Genomic DNA, 17,442 nt, shown 5'->3' on the forward strand with positions numbered 1-17,442 from the left:
AGGAGAATCGGCACACACATCTGCAAGAGCAGCGGTGGATCAGTAATGATAATCTTCCTGAAGCCGCAAACTGAAACATGAGAGCTGAAAGAGAGGCTCACTCTGTGTTTATGTGTAAAAAACCAAACAACATGCATCCTCTGGCTCTCTGTCCACAGCAAGGCTCCACCAAAACTCATCACATATTCTAACATATCATTCCCTGCAATAATCACCTACCTCTAGCCCCCAGTGCACACCCTCCAACCCAATCCTGAGCCCAACAGAAACATTCTCTTTTCTTGTCATTTCAATAAATAAACTGTCATCTGTTGTCCATATTTGCTGCCTGCACAACGGTCTCACAATAAACGCGATTAAAGAACTATCTAGCCAACTATCGACGGCCTTTTCTGACCGAGGCGTACTCCATCACGATTCTCAGCTCCGGACACCGATCAAACAGCACAACTCACTTGCTCAGTCCTTGGATACATTAAACACTAAGAGCATCGTTCATTTATACAACTATGATGAATTTTTTAAAATGTTTAAGCAGACCTCTCGAAAAATCAATGAAGCAGAATCTGCAAAAAGGCTCTGGGCACTATGGCAAGGGAATAGATCTGGGGCTAAAATAGTTTCATTAAGTTTCATGCCTTAGCAGCTGAATCAGGATGGAACTCACCTGCTCCTAAAGGAGCTTTTCTCAAATCACTCAGGAAGAAGTAAAAGATTAACTTTCATGCAGGTATAAATGATACTTTCCCCAATCCCTTGAGGAATTGATCAAGTTATCTATCAGCACTGATAATCACTTTAGGAAGAGAAATAGAGGTGGCTCAGGCATCTGTTTCAGATGCCTCCTGGGCCCTTCCCCCGGGAGGTGTTCCAGGCACGTCCCACAGGTAAGAGGCCCATGGAACGACCCGGGAAAATCTGAAAATACTCATCAATATAGTTCTACAGACTGTCAACAGTTTCCTTGTCCAGGTTGTCGATGGTGAGGAAAAGAATACAATGGATAATAACTTATATTGTACTATATTTTAGTGGCTTTATTTGCTTGTTTTTAACCTTAGCTGGAGAGGTTTTGGTTCATCAGTACGGCACCATATTGTATACTTACACGCCAATCTCACAAGAACATCTTGTCTCGGTTCATTCGGTTAATTTATCACCCTCCTGGTCCTGATAAAATACTGTAACTAGACAAGTCCTCTTGTGGTCCAGATAACATTTAAAACTGTCTTTTGTTGAATGTTTGCAATTACACTAAAAGTTACTGTTATGTTAATGTTTACTGTTAAATAGAGATATTTAAGCAGCTGATGTAACCATCTGCTACAGACGTATTGTATGAAAAACACCTAAGGAACTGAGGAAAGCAGGTCAGGACAATGACCGAGCATTGGCTAATGCTAATATTTTTTCAAGCATGTAACAATTAATCTTAATTAAAACAACACAAATAAGACTACCAGATTTGTTCTTTGCAGACATGTCAGCTACTGTGTTAAAGAAGCAAGTGTAATAGTTTTTTATTATCTTAATAGTGTTTTACAGAAACTCCACTGATGAAAAGAGGTTTATCTCCGGATCTTCCATGGACAATCCATTTTCCTGACTTCCTCTGTGACTGACAATCATTAACAGCAGTGGCCACCAACATTTTCACTGCACAAGAGGAGAGAAGAGGACATTTTTCTCTGCTTACAAGTTCTCAGACATTCTTGTCCATTCCCCTCAACTGCAGTTTAAGTCCATTTGCAGTTCAATTATTTCCATGTCCACTCCAGGCCTTCTAAGTTTGGGAAGTGTGACAGTCTCCCCTTTCTCAGCTGTGTGTTCCACAGACCCACTTTGGCTTTGAATGTACCAACAGTGCTTATCATATGTGGCAACTCTTTGTCTTTGCCCTGCAGTTAAGAGTTTAGCTCATTTAATTTAGCCATCAGCCAACAGTTCATCATTGTTGTAATTATTACTTGGCATGATTTGTGGATGTTTTTGGGTTTTTGTTATTCTTATTTCCAGTTATGTCCTGATTCATGCTTCTGTTTATTATTTTCCTGGACGTGTTTTAGTTTCTTAGTATTGTTTTCTAGTTTATGTTCTGCACGTTAGGTTTTCTCCCTATTAGTTTGTATTATTGGATTAATGTTTTGCTCCAGTCATTTCTTGTTCTCCCGGTCTCTGTCAGCCATGGTAATCAACTTCATTCAGTTCATCTGCACTAAGCAATCAGTCTCCCTGTTTCACCTGTTCCATGCTCTTTATATTCACAATCATTCTGTTAGTCATCATGGAAACATTACGGATCACACTTCTGTTTGTCCTCCATGCTTGTCATGTTTTTGTTCCGGCCTTCCTTTTGTGAATGATTTACCTTGCCAAAAACAAACCGTTTTTACATACGGTAAAGATATTCGGCCGTCTGCATTCTGGGACCCTCCGCCTCAGCGCTCCTGACATTACTATGAATATATTATTTAATATATAATATTAATATTTTATTAAATAATAATTCAGCCTGTTAAGTGTTGTCCAGTGAATACCAGCCCAATAAGGCAGTGGTATTAGGACAATAGTGAAAGGGGTGAGCCAAGCTCTGACATTACTGAACAGCAAAACTCTGCACACACAGGGAACAAATTTACACAATTTCTTAATATACAAGAATTATTTAACAAAAATAAGTCAACTCAAAGTCAAACATATTTCAAATCAGCAAACTCTTTACTATACTAGAACTGTGCAACTAAACTACCAAGTATAACAAAAAGATGAGGAAGACCAACTATATACAATGGCCAATAAAGTGACGCAACATTACTCGTCGTCTTCCGCTTTATCCGGAACCGGGTCGCGGCGGCAGCAGAGATGCCCAGACGTCCCTCTCCCCAGACACCTCCTCCAGCTCCTCCGGGGGGAGCCCAAGGCGTTCCCAGGCCAGTCGAGAGACATAGTCCCTCCAGCGTGTCCTGGGCCGTCCCCAGGGCCTCCTCCTGGTGGGACGTGGCTGAAACACCTCCCAAGGAAGGCGTCCAGGAGGCATCCGGTATAGATGCCCTAGCCACCTCAACTGGCTCCTCTCGATGTGGAGGAGCAGCGGCTCTACTTCGAGCCCCTCCTGGATGGCCGAGCTCCTCACCCTATCTCTAAGGGAGTGGCCGGCCACCCTACGGAGGAAGCTCATTTCAGCCACTTGTATCCGGGATCTCGTTCTTTCGGTCATGACCCAAAGTTCATGGCCATAGGTGAGGGTAGGAACGACGACTGACCAGTAAATCAAGAGCTTTGCTTTTCGACTCAGCTCTCTCTTCACCACAACAGACAGGCACCACGCCCCCATTACTGCGGCAGCTGCACCGATCCGTCTGTCGATCTCCCGCTCCATTCTTCCCTCACTCGTGAACAAGACGCCGAGATACTTCAACTACTCCACTTGAGGCAGGAACTCCCCTCCAACCTGAAGAGGACAAGCCACCCTTTTCTGGTCGAGAACCATGGCCTCGGACTTGGAGGAGCTGATGTTCATCCTAGCCGCTTCACACTCGGCTGCAAACCGCCCCAGTGCATGCTGTAGGCTTTGGCTAGAGGGGGCTAGCAGGACCACGTCATCTGCAAAAAGAAAAGACGAAATCCACTCGTCCCAAAACCAGACCCCCTCCGGCCCTTGGCTGCACCTAGAAATCCTGTCCATAAAAGTTATGAACAGGACCGGTGACAAAGGGCAGCCCTGCCGGAGTCCAACATGCCAACCAAACTCCCGCTGTGCTTGAACAGGGACCGGATGGCATCTAATAAAGGGCCCCCAATTCCATACTCCTGGAGCAACCCCCACAGGGCATCACGAGGGACACAGTCAAATGCTTTCTTCAGGTCCACAAAACACAGGTGGACCGGTTGGGCAAACTCCCATGAACCCTCGAGTATCCTGTAGTATTAAGCTGGTCCAGTGTTCCACGGCCGGGACGAAAACCACACTGCTCCTCCTGAAGCCGAGGTTCGACTATCGGCCGGACTTTCCTCGCCAATACCCTGGCGTAGGCCTTACCAGGGAGGCTGAGGAGTGTGATCCCCCTGTAGTTGGAACACACCCTCCGGTCACCCTTCTTATGAAGGGGGACCACTACCCCAGTCTGCCAGTCCAGAGGCACTGTCCCCGACTGCCACGCAATGTTGAAGAGGTGTGTCAACCATGACAGCACTACAACATCCAGAGATTTGAGGTACTCAGGGTGGATCTCATCCACCCCCGAAGCCCTGCCACCGCGGAGCTTTTTAACCACCTCGGTGACTTCAGCCTGGGTGATGAAGGAGTCCAACTCCGAGATCCCAGCCTCTGTTTCCACCAGGGAATGCGTGATGGCAGGATTGAGGAGATCCTGGAAGTACACCTTCCACAGCCCGATATTGTCCCAAGTCGAGGTCAGCAGCTCCCCACCCCCACTGTAAACAGTGTTGGCAAAGCACTGCTTCCCCCTCCTGAGGCATCGGATGGTTTGCCAGAATTGCTTCGAGGCCAACCGTTACTCCTTCTCCATGGCCTCACCAAACTCCTTCCAGGCCTGAGTTTTTGCATCTGCCACCACCTGGGCCGCAGCACGCTTGAGCTCACGGTACCCGTCAGCCGCCTCAGGAGTCCCACAAGCCAACCACAGCCGGTAGGACTCCTTCTTCAGCTTGACAGTGTCCCTTACTGCCGGTGTCCACCACCGGGTTCGGGGATTGCCGCAGCAACAGGCACCGCAGACCTTACGGCTGCAGCTACAGGCGGCAGCATCGACAATAGATGCGGAGAACATGGTCCACTTGGAGTCTATGTCTCCAACATCCCATGGAATCTGGTCAAAGCTCTCCCGGAGGTGAGAGTTGAATACATCCCTGGCCAAGGGCTCCGCCAAACGTTCCAACCAGACCCTCACTATGCGCTTGGGCCTGCCAAGTCTGTCAGGCTTTCTCCTCCTCCAGCTGATCCAACTCACCACCAGGTGGTGATCAGTGGACAGCTCAGCCACTCTCTTCACCAGAGTGTCCAAAACATGCGGGCAAAGGTCTGATGATACAACAACAAAGTCAATCATTGACCTCCTGCCTAGGGTGTCCTGGTGCCAAGTGCACTGATGGACACCCTTATGTTTGAACATGGTGTTCATTATGGACAATCCATGACTAGCACAGAAGTCCAATAACAAAACACCACTCGTATTCAGATCGGGGAGGCCATTCCTCCCGATCACGCCTCTCCAGGTGTCACTGTCGTTTCCCATGTGGGCGTTGAAGTCCCCCAGAAGAAAAATGGAGTCCCCAGGAGGGGCATCATCCAGCACCCCTGACAGGGACGCCAAGAAGGCCGGGTACTCCGCACTACCACTTGGCCCATAGGCCGAAATTACAGTCAGAGACCTGTCCCCAACCCGAAGGCTCAGGGATGCAACCCTCTCATCCACTGGGGTAAACCCCAACACGAGACGGCTGAGCTGGGGGGCATCAAGCAAATCCACCCCAGCCCACCGCTTCTCCCCGTGGGCCACTCTAGAGTAGAAGAGAGTCCAGCCCCTCTCGAGGAGATGGGTTCCAGAGCCCATGCTGTGCGTGGAGGCGAGTCCGACTATTTGTAGTCGATATCTCTCGACCTCCCGCACAAGATCAGGCTTGTTCCCACGTCATTATGATGTAATGTTATTTATTTTTGAGAACCAAGCATTATCTTGAGGAAGCTAGAAATGAGTTAGTCTTGGCACTAACTTAGATCATAATTGGTATACCTTCAAACAACCATTCACACTGCAACATCAGATAAAACATTATTTTAATAAAATATTTTAAAGAATTATTTGCTGAATAAAACCAACCCTCTGGATGACTAATTCTCAATGGTGTTTAATCAGCTGTCTTTATTTAGTACAATAATATTTATTTAAATATTATTAAGGAAATATTAAAATAATATTTAAGGAAATATTTTGAATAAGAACCAACCTTTCTGGATAAATGAGTCTTAATGGTGTTTAATTTGCTGTCACATATAGTAAAATAAAATTCAGGGAAATATTTTTTTTTCTAGATTGGAAACGAACAACCTTTCTCGATAAGTGATTCCTAATGGATCCATAAGTTGAAGACGAGTCAAGTGTTACCTAAGATGTTAGCATTTTTAGCTAACAAAAAGGAAAGCCTATAGCTCTTTAAAGTGGAACATGTATCTTTAAAATACCAGAAATAAAAGGATCAAAATGCATAAGTGCTGACGACACAGTATGGCCGATTTGTGTTTAAAAACCACCCTTTAAATAAAGTTGTCTTAATCTTAAAAACAAAACACTACCTCTTACGTGAACCGTGCTGGAGAAAGGTTGTCCTGGATGGCAAGTTAAGGGAAGCGAAGGTGTCCTGTCTACCACGTATGGACTGAACTGTACAACAAAAGCACGTTCCGCTCCTTCAGTTGCTGAGGTGTAGCGGGGTAGCTCTCATGCACGCGATGCTGTGGCCCCAATGCCTTCTTTTCCAGGCCATGGTCCACTTCAATAAGGGCTGCTTCTGGAGGCGTCAGAAGAAAAGTCACGCCACACCTGTCTTATTATACCCTTTTTATGAATGAATGCCGGGTACTTGAACAGCAAATTCATAACTTTGTTGCATACAATCTGCGTAATCGTAGTCACTTTCGGATCCAAGTTGAAGAGTTCGCACGTTGTGCCTCTCCTGTCCAATTCCTGTCTGAGACCCGCGTGGAAAGAGCACAGAAAAATGTGCAACAAACAATATGAAGGACAGCATTTTTGTTCAGCTCTGACTCCTCTTCTTCCTCGGCTGAAGCGGAAGTTAGCGTCACGCTGAAATGTGTAGAAAGGTTCATACTGGGAGGGGTACAGTTCAGAGTCAACCATTGCTGGGGTCCCAACATCATGATTCCAAATTCATGCTTCCAAAAATGATCGTATCTGTGAGTGGAGTTCAACAAAGTGCTGCAACACTTTACCGCGACCTAACAAGTGGACCTCAGCTTGCAAGAGTAAGTCCCTACGTTCAGCATCCACCTCGTCCAGTAAGGACTAGAATAGTTTATGCTGCAGTCCTTCTGCCCTTATAGATTTAAGATTTTTTACAATAAGTGTACAAGTGTCATCACATGAGAAAAATATGCAACTATGCTAGCTAGTACCGACTGATAAATCATACAGTGATAACTGTGGAAATATGGAAACTGCAGCATATCGCTATAAAATAGGAATGTGTGCCTTTCATCACTGGTGTGCCACAATGGTCATAGCCATAATTTATGAATCGGGATGTTGTTGTCCAACAATTTAAATTGTTGTAGATGTCCTCACCTCTTGTCATCCTCCTTTGTGGGCGAGTCTTCAAAGGTCATCCATACAAACACCATCAGCTGTGCGGTGTCCATCATGTCCACCAGAAGCATTCACACATAAATAAATCCTGGAGATATGTCCTGTGATAATGGCGCAATCTACATGCCCAGAGTGGCTGAGCCCAGCAGTCTACTTGAGACATTACTTTTGATGACATCTTTGTTTTTATAGTCTTTAAATAAGGTGTCCACAAAAATGGAGAGTGCTTCCTTCATTAACTCTGTTAACTTCGTTAGAGGTTGACTCACACGTAACCCGTGAAAGCTTGTAATTTTTCTGCGGACCTAGTCTACAGCTGCTTTTGGGTCTTTAATGCCAACTTTAACTCATCAACTTTGGCCGAGTGCTTTTAGGCAGGAAGTTGTTTAGGAATTTTGGGTGGGTCATAGCTTATTGTCATTCTAGGTTGCCTTTTTCCACCAGGGCAACTGCTTAGGTGAAAAGCAGGTAGACTGGTCAGTCACTGACCAAGGTGAATAAAAATGCATGCTCTCATTCTGAATAAAAGTTTTAGGTTTTTGGCCTAATGCCAACTGCCATCTTAAGGTGCTATACAGCCGGCAGAGTACAGTGTCTGTAGCTTTGCTTGCACATGTGACTCAATTAAACATCATGAGACATCCAGACATTATGAGCTAATCAGACATGGGAACAGTACAGTGACACATTATAAAGTAAGTAGATTGATTGAAAGGAAAAACTTAAATGACCTAACTGATAGGTTAAAATAATATATTAATAGCCTAAAATGCTTTGTGATCTTCTTTCATTGACAGGTTGATGCGATCATGACCTTGGAAGACCATGTAAGCTTTCTCTTTTAATGTGTAGGCTTTCTGTTTACAAAGTGCTTATGTGCCCCAAAAGAATCATATGCGAACTCTGACAGACCCAGTATGTCAGTCAGCAAGGCAGAGCATGTCTGTAAAACTTCTTCAATCAGTTTCTATAAAGCGCCAATGTCTCCTGTACTGCTCAGCTCTGGTTGAAATCTGTGATAGTGTGTGAGAGACTATGATAGTGTGAAATGGTGTGTTCAGACCGAATGCAAATGACACGACTGGAGCGAGTGATTTACATGGTAATCCCTTTGTAGAGGTGCATTCAGGAGCGAAGCAATGCGAAAGACGTATTTCTAGCGATGCAAGCGGCGCAATTAGGGCGAATGGATGCAAAGCGAATTTCGCTGGAGTTAAAAATCTGAACTTTTCTGTAAATTCGTCTCACGTTTATGGCCCTCTTTTGAACACAAAAGTTGTCATACAAGTATGAAACTCACAGCAGTTGCACACACTAAGCATCGCTAAGCATTACCAGAAAAACCAAACACAAGGTAAATATCGAAGACACTATCATAATATGTTCACGGGGGCATCTCAACAGCAACAAGACATAATGTATGTGTGTGTATTTGTGTGTGTGTGTGTCTCGCCTTGACTGTAAGTGTTCCAGTTGGACCTGCAGATTCTCAGTCTGCTCCACCTGTTCATCCAGAGACCTTTGCAGCTTTCTTGTCTGGTTATGAGACTCATCCAGCTGGACACACACACACACACACACGGACACACACACACACACACACACAGACACACACACACAGGTCACTCAATACTGTCAGCTATGATGGTTTTTAAGTCCAGTTTATTTATATAGCGCTTTTCAGTAACAAGGCACTGAAAGTGCTGTTCATGAGGAAAAACATCACAATGCTACAGAAAATCAAACAACAGAAAAACAAATCAAATGACAATAATAATCCTTGGGGGTTTCCTGGTAAGAGCTGGTTCTAATCCAATCTTTCTAATAGAGGTAATTACAGTGCCTTGCAAAAGTACTCGGCCCCCTTGAACTGGTCATCCTCTTGCCACATTTCAGGCTTCAAACATAAAGATATAAAACTCAAATTTTTTGTTTAGAATCAACAAGAAGGACACAATCGTGAAGTGGAATGAAATTTATTGAATGTGTCAAACTTGTTTAACAAATAAAAAACTGAAAAGTGGGGCGTGCAATATTATTCGGCCCCCTTGCATTAATACTTTGTTGCGCCACCCTTTGCTGCAATTACAGCTGCAAGTCGCTTGGTGTATGTCTCTATCAGTTTTGCACATCGATAGACTGAAATTCTTGCCCATTCTTCCTTGCAAAACAGCTGGAGCTCAGTGAGGTTGGATGGAGAGCGTTCGTGAACAGCAGTCTTCAGCTCTTTCCACAGATTCTCGATTGGATTCAGTGCTGTGTCGCTTTTACTCCAAACATATCGTTTTGCATTGTGGCCAAACAGTTGGATTTTGGTTTCATCTGACCAGAGCACCTTCTTCCACATGTTTGGTGTGTCTCCCAGGTGGCTTGTGGCAAACTTTAAACGAGACATTTTATGGATATCTTTGAGAAATGGCTTTCTTCTTGCCACTCTTCCATAAAGGCCAGATTTGTGCACTGTACGACTGATTGTTGTCCTATGGACAGACTCTCCCCCCTCAGCTGTAGATCTCTGCAGTTCATCCAGAGTGATCATGGGCCTCTTGGCTGCATCTCTGATCAGTCTTCTCCTTGTTCGAGATGAAAGTTTAGAGGGACGGCCGGGTCTTGGTAGATTTGCTGTGGTCTGATACTCCTTCCATTTCAATATGATTGCTTGCACAGTGCTCCTTGGGATGTTTAAAGCTTGGGAAATCTTTTTGTATCCAAATCCGGCTTTAAACTTCTCTACAACATTATCTCGGACCTGCCTGGTGTGTTCCTTGGTCTTCATGATGCTCTCTGTGCTTTGAACAGAACCCTGAGACTATCACAGAGCAGGTGCATTTATACGGAGACTTGATTACACACAGGTGGATTCTATTTACCATCATCAGTCATTTGGGACAACATTGGATCCTCACTGAACTTCTGGAGAGAGTTTGCTGCACTGAAAGTAAAGGGGCCGAATAATATTGCACGCCCCACTTTTCAGTTTTTTATTTGTTAAAAAAGTTTGACACATCCAATAAATTTCATTCCACTTCACGATTGTGTCCCACTTGTTGTTGATTCTTCACAAAAAATTAGACTTTTATATCTTTATGTTTGAAGCCTGAAATGTGGCAAGAGGTTGAAAAGTTCAAGGGGGCCAAGTACGTTTGCAAGGCACTGTAGATCATTAAGTCCTCTGTGGTAAGGAATTCATCCTGTGCTAGAAGAAAAACGATAATATTAATCCTTGAGGTCGCTGGTATGAGGCAGTTGTGGTCCCATCATTCAAATAATAACAACAGCTCACTGAAGTCTAAGTAGAGAAGCTGGGTCACTGGTATAAAAGTTTTAGTCCAAACTTTCAAATACTAATAATGTTTGGCTTTCACTGGTATGAAATAGTTACAATACAATCCTTCTAAGAAATCTAACAATCTATGAAGCCACATGCAACTTCTCCAAGATTTATCCCATTTCACCTCTGAGTCCAGGAACCGCAGCCAGCCTGCGATCTTGTAGGATCACATCCTGTTTGTGATTCTGATTCTGATTTCAGTCTGAGTGTTGATAGCTCTGTAGATCCCTACACATAAGCCAGGCAGCCTTGCAATGGCCAGAACTGCTGCCAACATTTCCCAATTTCACGATATGCCAGGTAACCACAAACTCCGAAAAGCAGAAATCTTGTTATAAGAAATCCAATTATGTACTCATCGTCCACGTCCTCGACTGACACAATCCTCCACTTCTGCCAAGAGTCCAGTGTGTATCCGGAGAAGAATGGACAAGAGGGCTCTCCCTTACCCTGTCTTCCCGTCGAGAAAATTTGATCAATTGCGTTGAGAGACCAGCTGACCAGATCCATAATTCACAATTTGGGAGATATGCAAAGAGAGGCTCCGAAAGAAGACAAGACACAGAGCAGAAGCTTATCCTTGTTTTTAGGATGTTTGTCAAATGCAATAGGCTGTTAAGGATAACTGAAAGCTAAGTTAATATCAACAACTGAGGAAGAAGTGTTGAAGTTCTAAAAAAAACTCCTTGTGGCTGAAGCCCTTTGGTCTGTGTTGCCTCTGTTCACTCCATGTGTGTTAATGGAGACAAATGACTGGTGAAATGACTTGCCCTGTCGCAGTGTAGCTGAGGTGTTGTCACCTTGATGTCCTTTTTTATATCTGTTGGATAAGCTTTTGCACTATCCAACTCAAAATGGCATTAATTAATTATCTTTGTCCAAACTCATCAGAAGTGTAGATACTATATATGTTCATTTATATTTATTTTGCGTTGCAAAAACAGCTGGGAGACACATTTAAACTAAATTATGTTATACAGACACTAACTTGATTTAGGCTTTAAAATAAAAATGTAATTGGCAGAAAAGTTGTGAATAGGTCATGGTGTAATAAGAAGTGATGCTGACAAAGGAGTGGGCTTTTATAGGTCAGTGATTGAAATGCATCACACTCAGTGGAGTACTCTAACTTAGTAACCTATTTGTGCTGCTGTTCCTGAGTTTGAGATGGTATGCATATACTTTGCATACAAATCAATACATGAGTGGATACAGTTACTACTCATTTAAATACACTAAGAACTACTATGAATTGTGTTACTTTGCATCTTGTGTTATTGCCAAACCCTAAAATATACACATATTTGCAATTTAGTGCATGTTCCTACCTCATCCTCAGCCTGTCCCAGTTCTTTCTTCAACTCCTCAACCCTTAGACGAAGCTTCTTAACCTCGGCGTCATGGCTCTCTACCCTCCGGTTAGCATGGGCCAGCTCGGCAGTCTTCTCCTGGAACTGCTTCTTGAGCTTTGCATGAACATGACGAAGATCAGCCAACTCCTGCAGACACAGCAGAGACTGAGAAGCTAAGGTTTCTGACACTGACTGAAGCTACAAAACTTCTGCTCATCCAGCTCCGTGTACTGAAGAACACAGACCACTTCTTTAATAAGTTAAAGCATAAGTTACAGACAAAGACATTGGAATTCACACATTGTCTCCATTGTAATTATTATTTGTACTTGGAAATTGTTTTTCTGTAAAACACTTCTTTGGATTTGAGGATAAAAAACTATAAGTAAAATCCCAAAAGAATAGCATGATCCCCAGAAAGCTACATCACATGTAAACTTCGACCTTTACATATAAAAAGAAAGGATCCTAAGCTTCAAGTATTACGATCTTTATATTCTCATTTACATTTTTATGACTTTAGTTTGTAGGTAGAGTATGAGAATAAGCTGAAGCTATTTGGTTCCAGCCAGTTTGTAACAATTATGGTAGATTTTTTTTAAAGCCACTTAATCAGGTGGAGAAATGAACCTTTCAAGTTTGCAAAAACAGTAAACAGGATAAAACCAATTGAATTTTGTTACTATATTGTAACAAAAAGAAGGTCTCATTTTTGGCCTGCCTGCAATCATACAGTGGTTTTGAGAAGAATACTGAATGAAAGACTGTTTTTTACCTAAGTCTGAGTTTCCTTTCAGTTTGTTGTTTACAGCATTGAGGGAGCAGGATATAATATGAGCTCTCTCTCCCTGACATTTCTCTGAAGGGCAACAAACAATATGAAGCTTTTATTGCCAACGGACACATTTCTGTAATGGCTCTCAATGGACGCATTAGCATGCATACATTTTGGTTGTGCTAATGTATCTTTCAGGATGTAAATGTGGGTAGTTGTGGTTCTGGTCAGGTTTAAGCCACACCCACCCATAGATTTGCACTGGTATTGACAATGGAAAATCTTTGTTTGCAGCTAATGGAATCATTAATAATGCAGCATTGTTTTACCAACAGCACTTTCATACTTGATGGTGTTGATTTATGTCAGCACTTCACTCTCTTGCACCTAATGACTTCATCTTCTTGAACATCTTGAAGCTTTTCAGAACTTGCTCAGCAGTATAGGGCAAGATGTTCTGTATCAGCCACAATACCAAGAAATTTAAGCCTAAGAGCTGCAGTCTTGGCCACATTGATTTTCACCACCAGTGAAGATGTAGAAAAATCTGTAAAATAAATATATATTATATTGAGCTAGAATAATCTCACAATGGAAATTTTAGAAAACTTCAGAAACTTTAGAAAAAAGGCAATATTAAGAAATTGTTTCTGAGGAAATCGATAGTTTTGAACCATCTCAGGGGTTGTTCCTAAGGCCATTGACCCAGTTTGGGGGTCACGACCGAAATGTGCTGATGACCAATGGCATCACCGAACTCTTGATTTTTTTTGGAACTTTCCTTCCATAATAACAACAGTATATCTGATGAATAGCAGGCAATATGGTACTGATGGCTTTGTTCTTTGCATTCAGCTGGTTATTCTAGGGGCATCCCTTGCTACTTGGCTATGGATGAATTTCTGAGGCTCTTCAAGTTTGCCCTCTGACTATGGGATTCCAAGGTACATGTAGCTATCCTGAACAGCCTCAATGTTTCTTTCTGGTCGCTCAGCCACTTCAGTTATGATTGCCTTAGCTTTTTGGGACCCATTCGGACACACTTGTCCTGGCACCTGATGGTTAGCTGATTCAGTAAGTTGTTGATGTCTCATCAACTCACTGAATCAGCTAACTTGGTTAACATCAATGGTTAACATCATGCTGTATCTTGGTTGGCACACAGCATGACATCATCCCGTTAGATGAAGTGGTTGATGGTTGCTCTACTTGATAACCGTTTTCATAGTCACTCTTTTCTGATAGTCTGGATAAGGGGGTTCAGACCTTACAGAAATGATAACCATCAGGTGTGGTAACTGCCTGAACTGTCACTTGATGGTGACCTAGTTGTGTTGCACATCCCAGGTCTTTTATAAAGGCTATCAGGCCCTGTTTAGACATGCTATTCACATGTGTCCTGGCTGATCAGTATACGTGTAGACCAGTGGTCACCAACCCATCGATCGCAATTGACAGGTAGATCTATAAGCCTTTTCCAGTAGATCTTGTAAGTCTCGACAAATTTTGTAAAATATGGAACTATAAATGCAGTTTTCATTCATTTGACGGGAGTAGTTCCGAGATTAACCACTGTATGGGTTGCAATAACCGAGCGGCGCTGTCTGTTTGTCAAATCCAAAGGAGGACGAAGAAGATTTAGTCAAACCCCGCCTAAATCCACCCTTGTACCTGGCAATTTACATACAGCTACGATGGAAGATACCTTGCGAAAAAATGCAAAGACCTATCATATTCCTCCAGAATGAGAAGAATGTATCTTTACAATGGTGAAGGACAATTGTGTGTGCATGTTGTGTCACCAAACGCAGGCGCTTTCTAAACGAGGGAATCTGCAGCGGCAGCACGAAACTAACCACCTGAGGTTTAAGGATGCCGAAGAGCACCATTTGTCTAAAAAAGTTTGGCGAACCAAAATTAGCATTAAAAGCCCAGCAGGTGTTATTTACAAAACTTTCAACTCAATACAAAGCTGTGACAGAAGCATTGTTTCGCATGAGCCATATCTTGGCTAAACACGAGAAGCCCTTTACAGATGGAGAGTTGTTTTAAGAAGCAATGGTTGCTACAGCAGAGACTATTTTTTGTGGATTTTGCTGCCTCATATAAATACTTTCTTGTCTGCAAGAAACGAGGAGTACGAGGAACTGTCTGACGATGTGTGGCTTTTGGACCTGCGGTTTTGTACAGACCCAACTGCCAAACTGAATGTATTAATCTGGAGCTCCAGGGAAAAGACAGACACTTCTTCACATGGTTAGCTCAATGAATGCATTCAAAGTGAAGTTGGATGGTTGGGCAACACTTAAAAAACGGGATGCTGACATAGTTTCCCAACCTGGATAAAATGTCGCAGACAATCAAAGACAAATGTACTTTTCATCCAGAGATGTAGCTACTGCCCTCACCTGGAGAAACTTTTGAGTTTGAATTCAGCAGGCATTTTAATGAGTTAAGCTCTATTGGAAGATATTGTGGCATTTGTATGAAACTTGTTCATAACTTTTGATATAGAACAGATAGCTACCAAATTTCAGCATGTTTTTTCTTTACCGAGTGGGGTTGATATGGAAATAATAGACTTGCACAATGACATTGCGCTTAAAGTCAGGTCAAAAGACAGTTGCTTTTGGGGACTTGTGAACAGAGAGTTTTCCTCCTTACTCAGTGTCCTCTAAAAGTAAATGCATGGGTCTACCTATCTGTGTGAGGTGGTATTTCACAAATGAAAATAATAAAATAAAAAGGTACAGGAACTGCCTGACTGATGAACACCTCACAGACTCAGACTTGCAGTCAACCAAACTACAACCAAACTACAAAGCACTGTCAGAGGAGGTCCAGTCTCAGCAATCACACTGGCTTATTACAATGTCTAACAATTGTCTTATTGACCCCAATGTGGCACCCCGGTACTGTTGTTTTCTGTAGTTAAACTGCTTTGCACAAAAATGCTGTTTGCACTATGTGTATGTTAATTGTTGGTTTGCACTAAATAAGTTAAATTATTTAACAAAGCTTGTTAAATCCTTATAAAAATGTTAAAAACAAAACAGCAGTTCTAATCAATCTATTGAGTAGTATTCTTAAATACTGTTAAAATTAGGTGGTGTCCCATTGGAAGTACTATTGTGTATTTTTGTTTACATTACACTCGATAGCTCCTATTTTCTTCTCAGACAGAGCTAGGGGATCTTTGGCTTAAAAAGGTTGGTGACCACTGGTGAAAACGAAGTGTACAATGACAACTCACACCTGAAATTAAATCGTGTGGAGTGTGAGTTGAGCAATACAGGTTAAAATACAGTCAATTGAACATAAACCCAGCTGAGTCACATTTTGTGCAGTTATTTCAGCAAGTTCTTCATAAGCTTACCTGTGTTTTGCTTAACAGACACAACATGAAAGAGAAATGGAGAATAAACATTGAGAAACTTCACAAAGCTCAGCATCAGGAGAGATAAATTTTAACTCTTTTAGGAATAACCTTGCTTACTATTACTTATAGATGAGGTTTTACACACAGACCATAATGATAAAGTATAAATGCTAATGTTTTCACTTTTGTTAGGATAGGATAAGAATCCTCACTGACGCACATTATAAGAATAAATTACCTACAGTCTGACATAAAGTTTAGTACCATGGGTTTGATTATTGAACTCTCTGTAACAGGGTTGATTAGAGCAGCCACACTTAGACTGAGGTTTGGACACCTGCTATTACACACACTAACAGACAGACACCAGAATGGTGACTCATAGTCTGCTGATAAACACTGAGGGAGTGTACATCCCCTGCAAGGAGTACCAGATATAAAAACCATGTGTGACCTTCTTTCGGGGCTGTTTTGTCACATCAATCACAGAGCAGGTTAAGGACAGGAGCCATTAGCGCTGATCAAGGCAACCATTCCTCTGTTTTATTTAGACTAAAGGTTTTGAGAGTATAGAACAGTTTGAGTCATTCCTTTAAGAGACAGTGTTGGAAACAGAGGCAACGTTTCTGGGGAATAAGAATACATCCTCACACTAAAAAAGCTGATGGCTGAGTAGCAAAACTTTAAACACACACTGTGCTGCGTAAAAGTGATTGAGCATTCCATATATGGAGACATTCTGTGCTTTAGAATGTGTCATCTTTATTGTGGTGACTGTAGTGGTGGCTTCTGTCAGTAAAAAAAAAAGGATGATTGATAAACTACACAGTACATAGGAAGATAAATGACCCAAACAGCATACTAATATCCCATGATCATTAAAATCCTGACTGAAGACTGAATGTCTTCTTTCTTAGAAGGAAAAGTGTACCATCAAGTTAAACCTTTCAAAGGGTTCCAGATAGCTGTTTAATCATTTTAAATTGGTTAACAGCAGAGTTAATATTTAGAAACTATTAATGATTTTGTTCTGGTTCATCTGTACTGCCAGGTGTTCAAGGAAAGCAACTAATTTATTTAGTCAATAAAAATAAATCATGTTGGGCCAGGTAAATGTGAAGATGAGACATCAATAACCGACCTTTATAGGAAATATACTGATAAATGTTTTATTCTACACAGTGACATTTTTCATCCTTCACAAATGAGGTTCTTTCTATGAGACCATTTAACTGAACAAAGTACACATGAATTATAAACAG

At 42.3% G+C, this 17,442-nt stretch overlaps 1 protein-coding gene across 3 annotated transcripts in view; it reads right to left on the reverse strand.

Moving 5' to 3' along the window:
• The window catches only part of ccdc102a (coiled-coil domain containing 102A), a 99,518-nt gene that overhangs the window by 4,806 nt on the left and 77,270 nt on the right, over nucleotides 1-17,442 (reverse strand). For 2 of the 3 annotated variants that reach the window (XM_047362977.1, XM_047362976.1), the window contains exons 8-9: nucleotides 12,003-12,173; nucleotides 8,797-8,900 (exon numbers count right to left, since the gene is read on the reverse strand). In XM_047362977.1, coding sequence (XP_047218933.1) covers nucleotides 8,797-8,900; nucleotides 12,003-12,173 — 275 coding nt within the window. The remainder of the gene's footprint in view (nucleotides 1-8,796; nucleotides 8,901-12,002; nucleotides 12,174-17,442) is intronic. The other variant, XM_047362979.1, reaches the window with a different exon arrangement.

The sequence above is a fragment of the Girardinichthys multiradiatus genome, chromosome 4 (assembly GCF_021462225.1).
Source record: "Girardinichthys multiradiatus isolate DD_20200921_A chromosome 4, DD_fGirMul_XY1, whole genome shotgun sequence".
NCBI lineage: Eukaryota > Metazoa > Chordata > Actinopteri > Cyprinodontiformes > Goodeidae > Girardinichthys > Girardinichthys multiradiatus.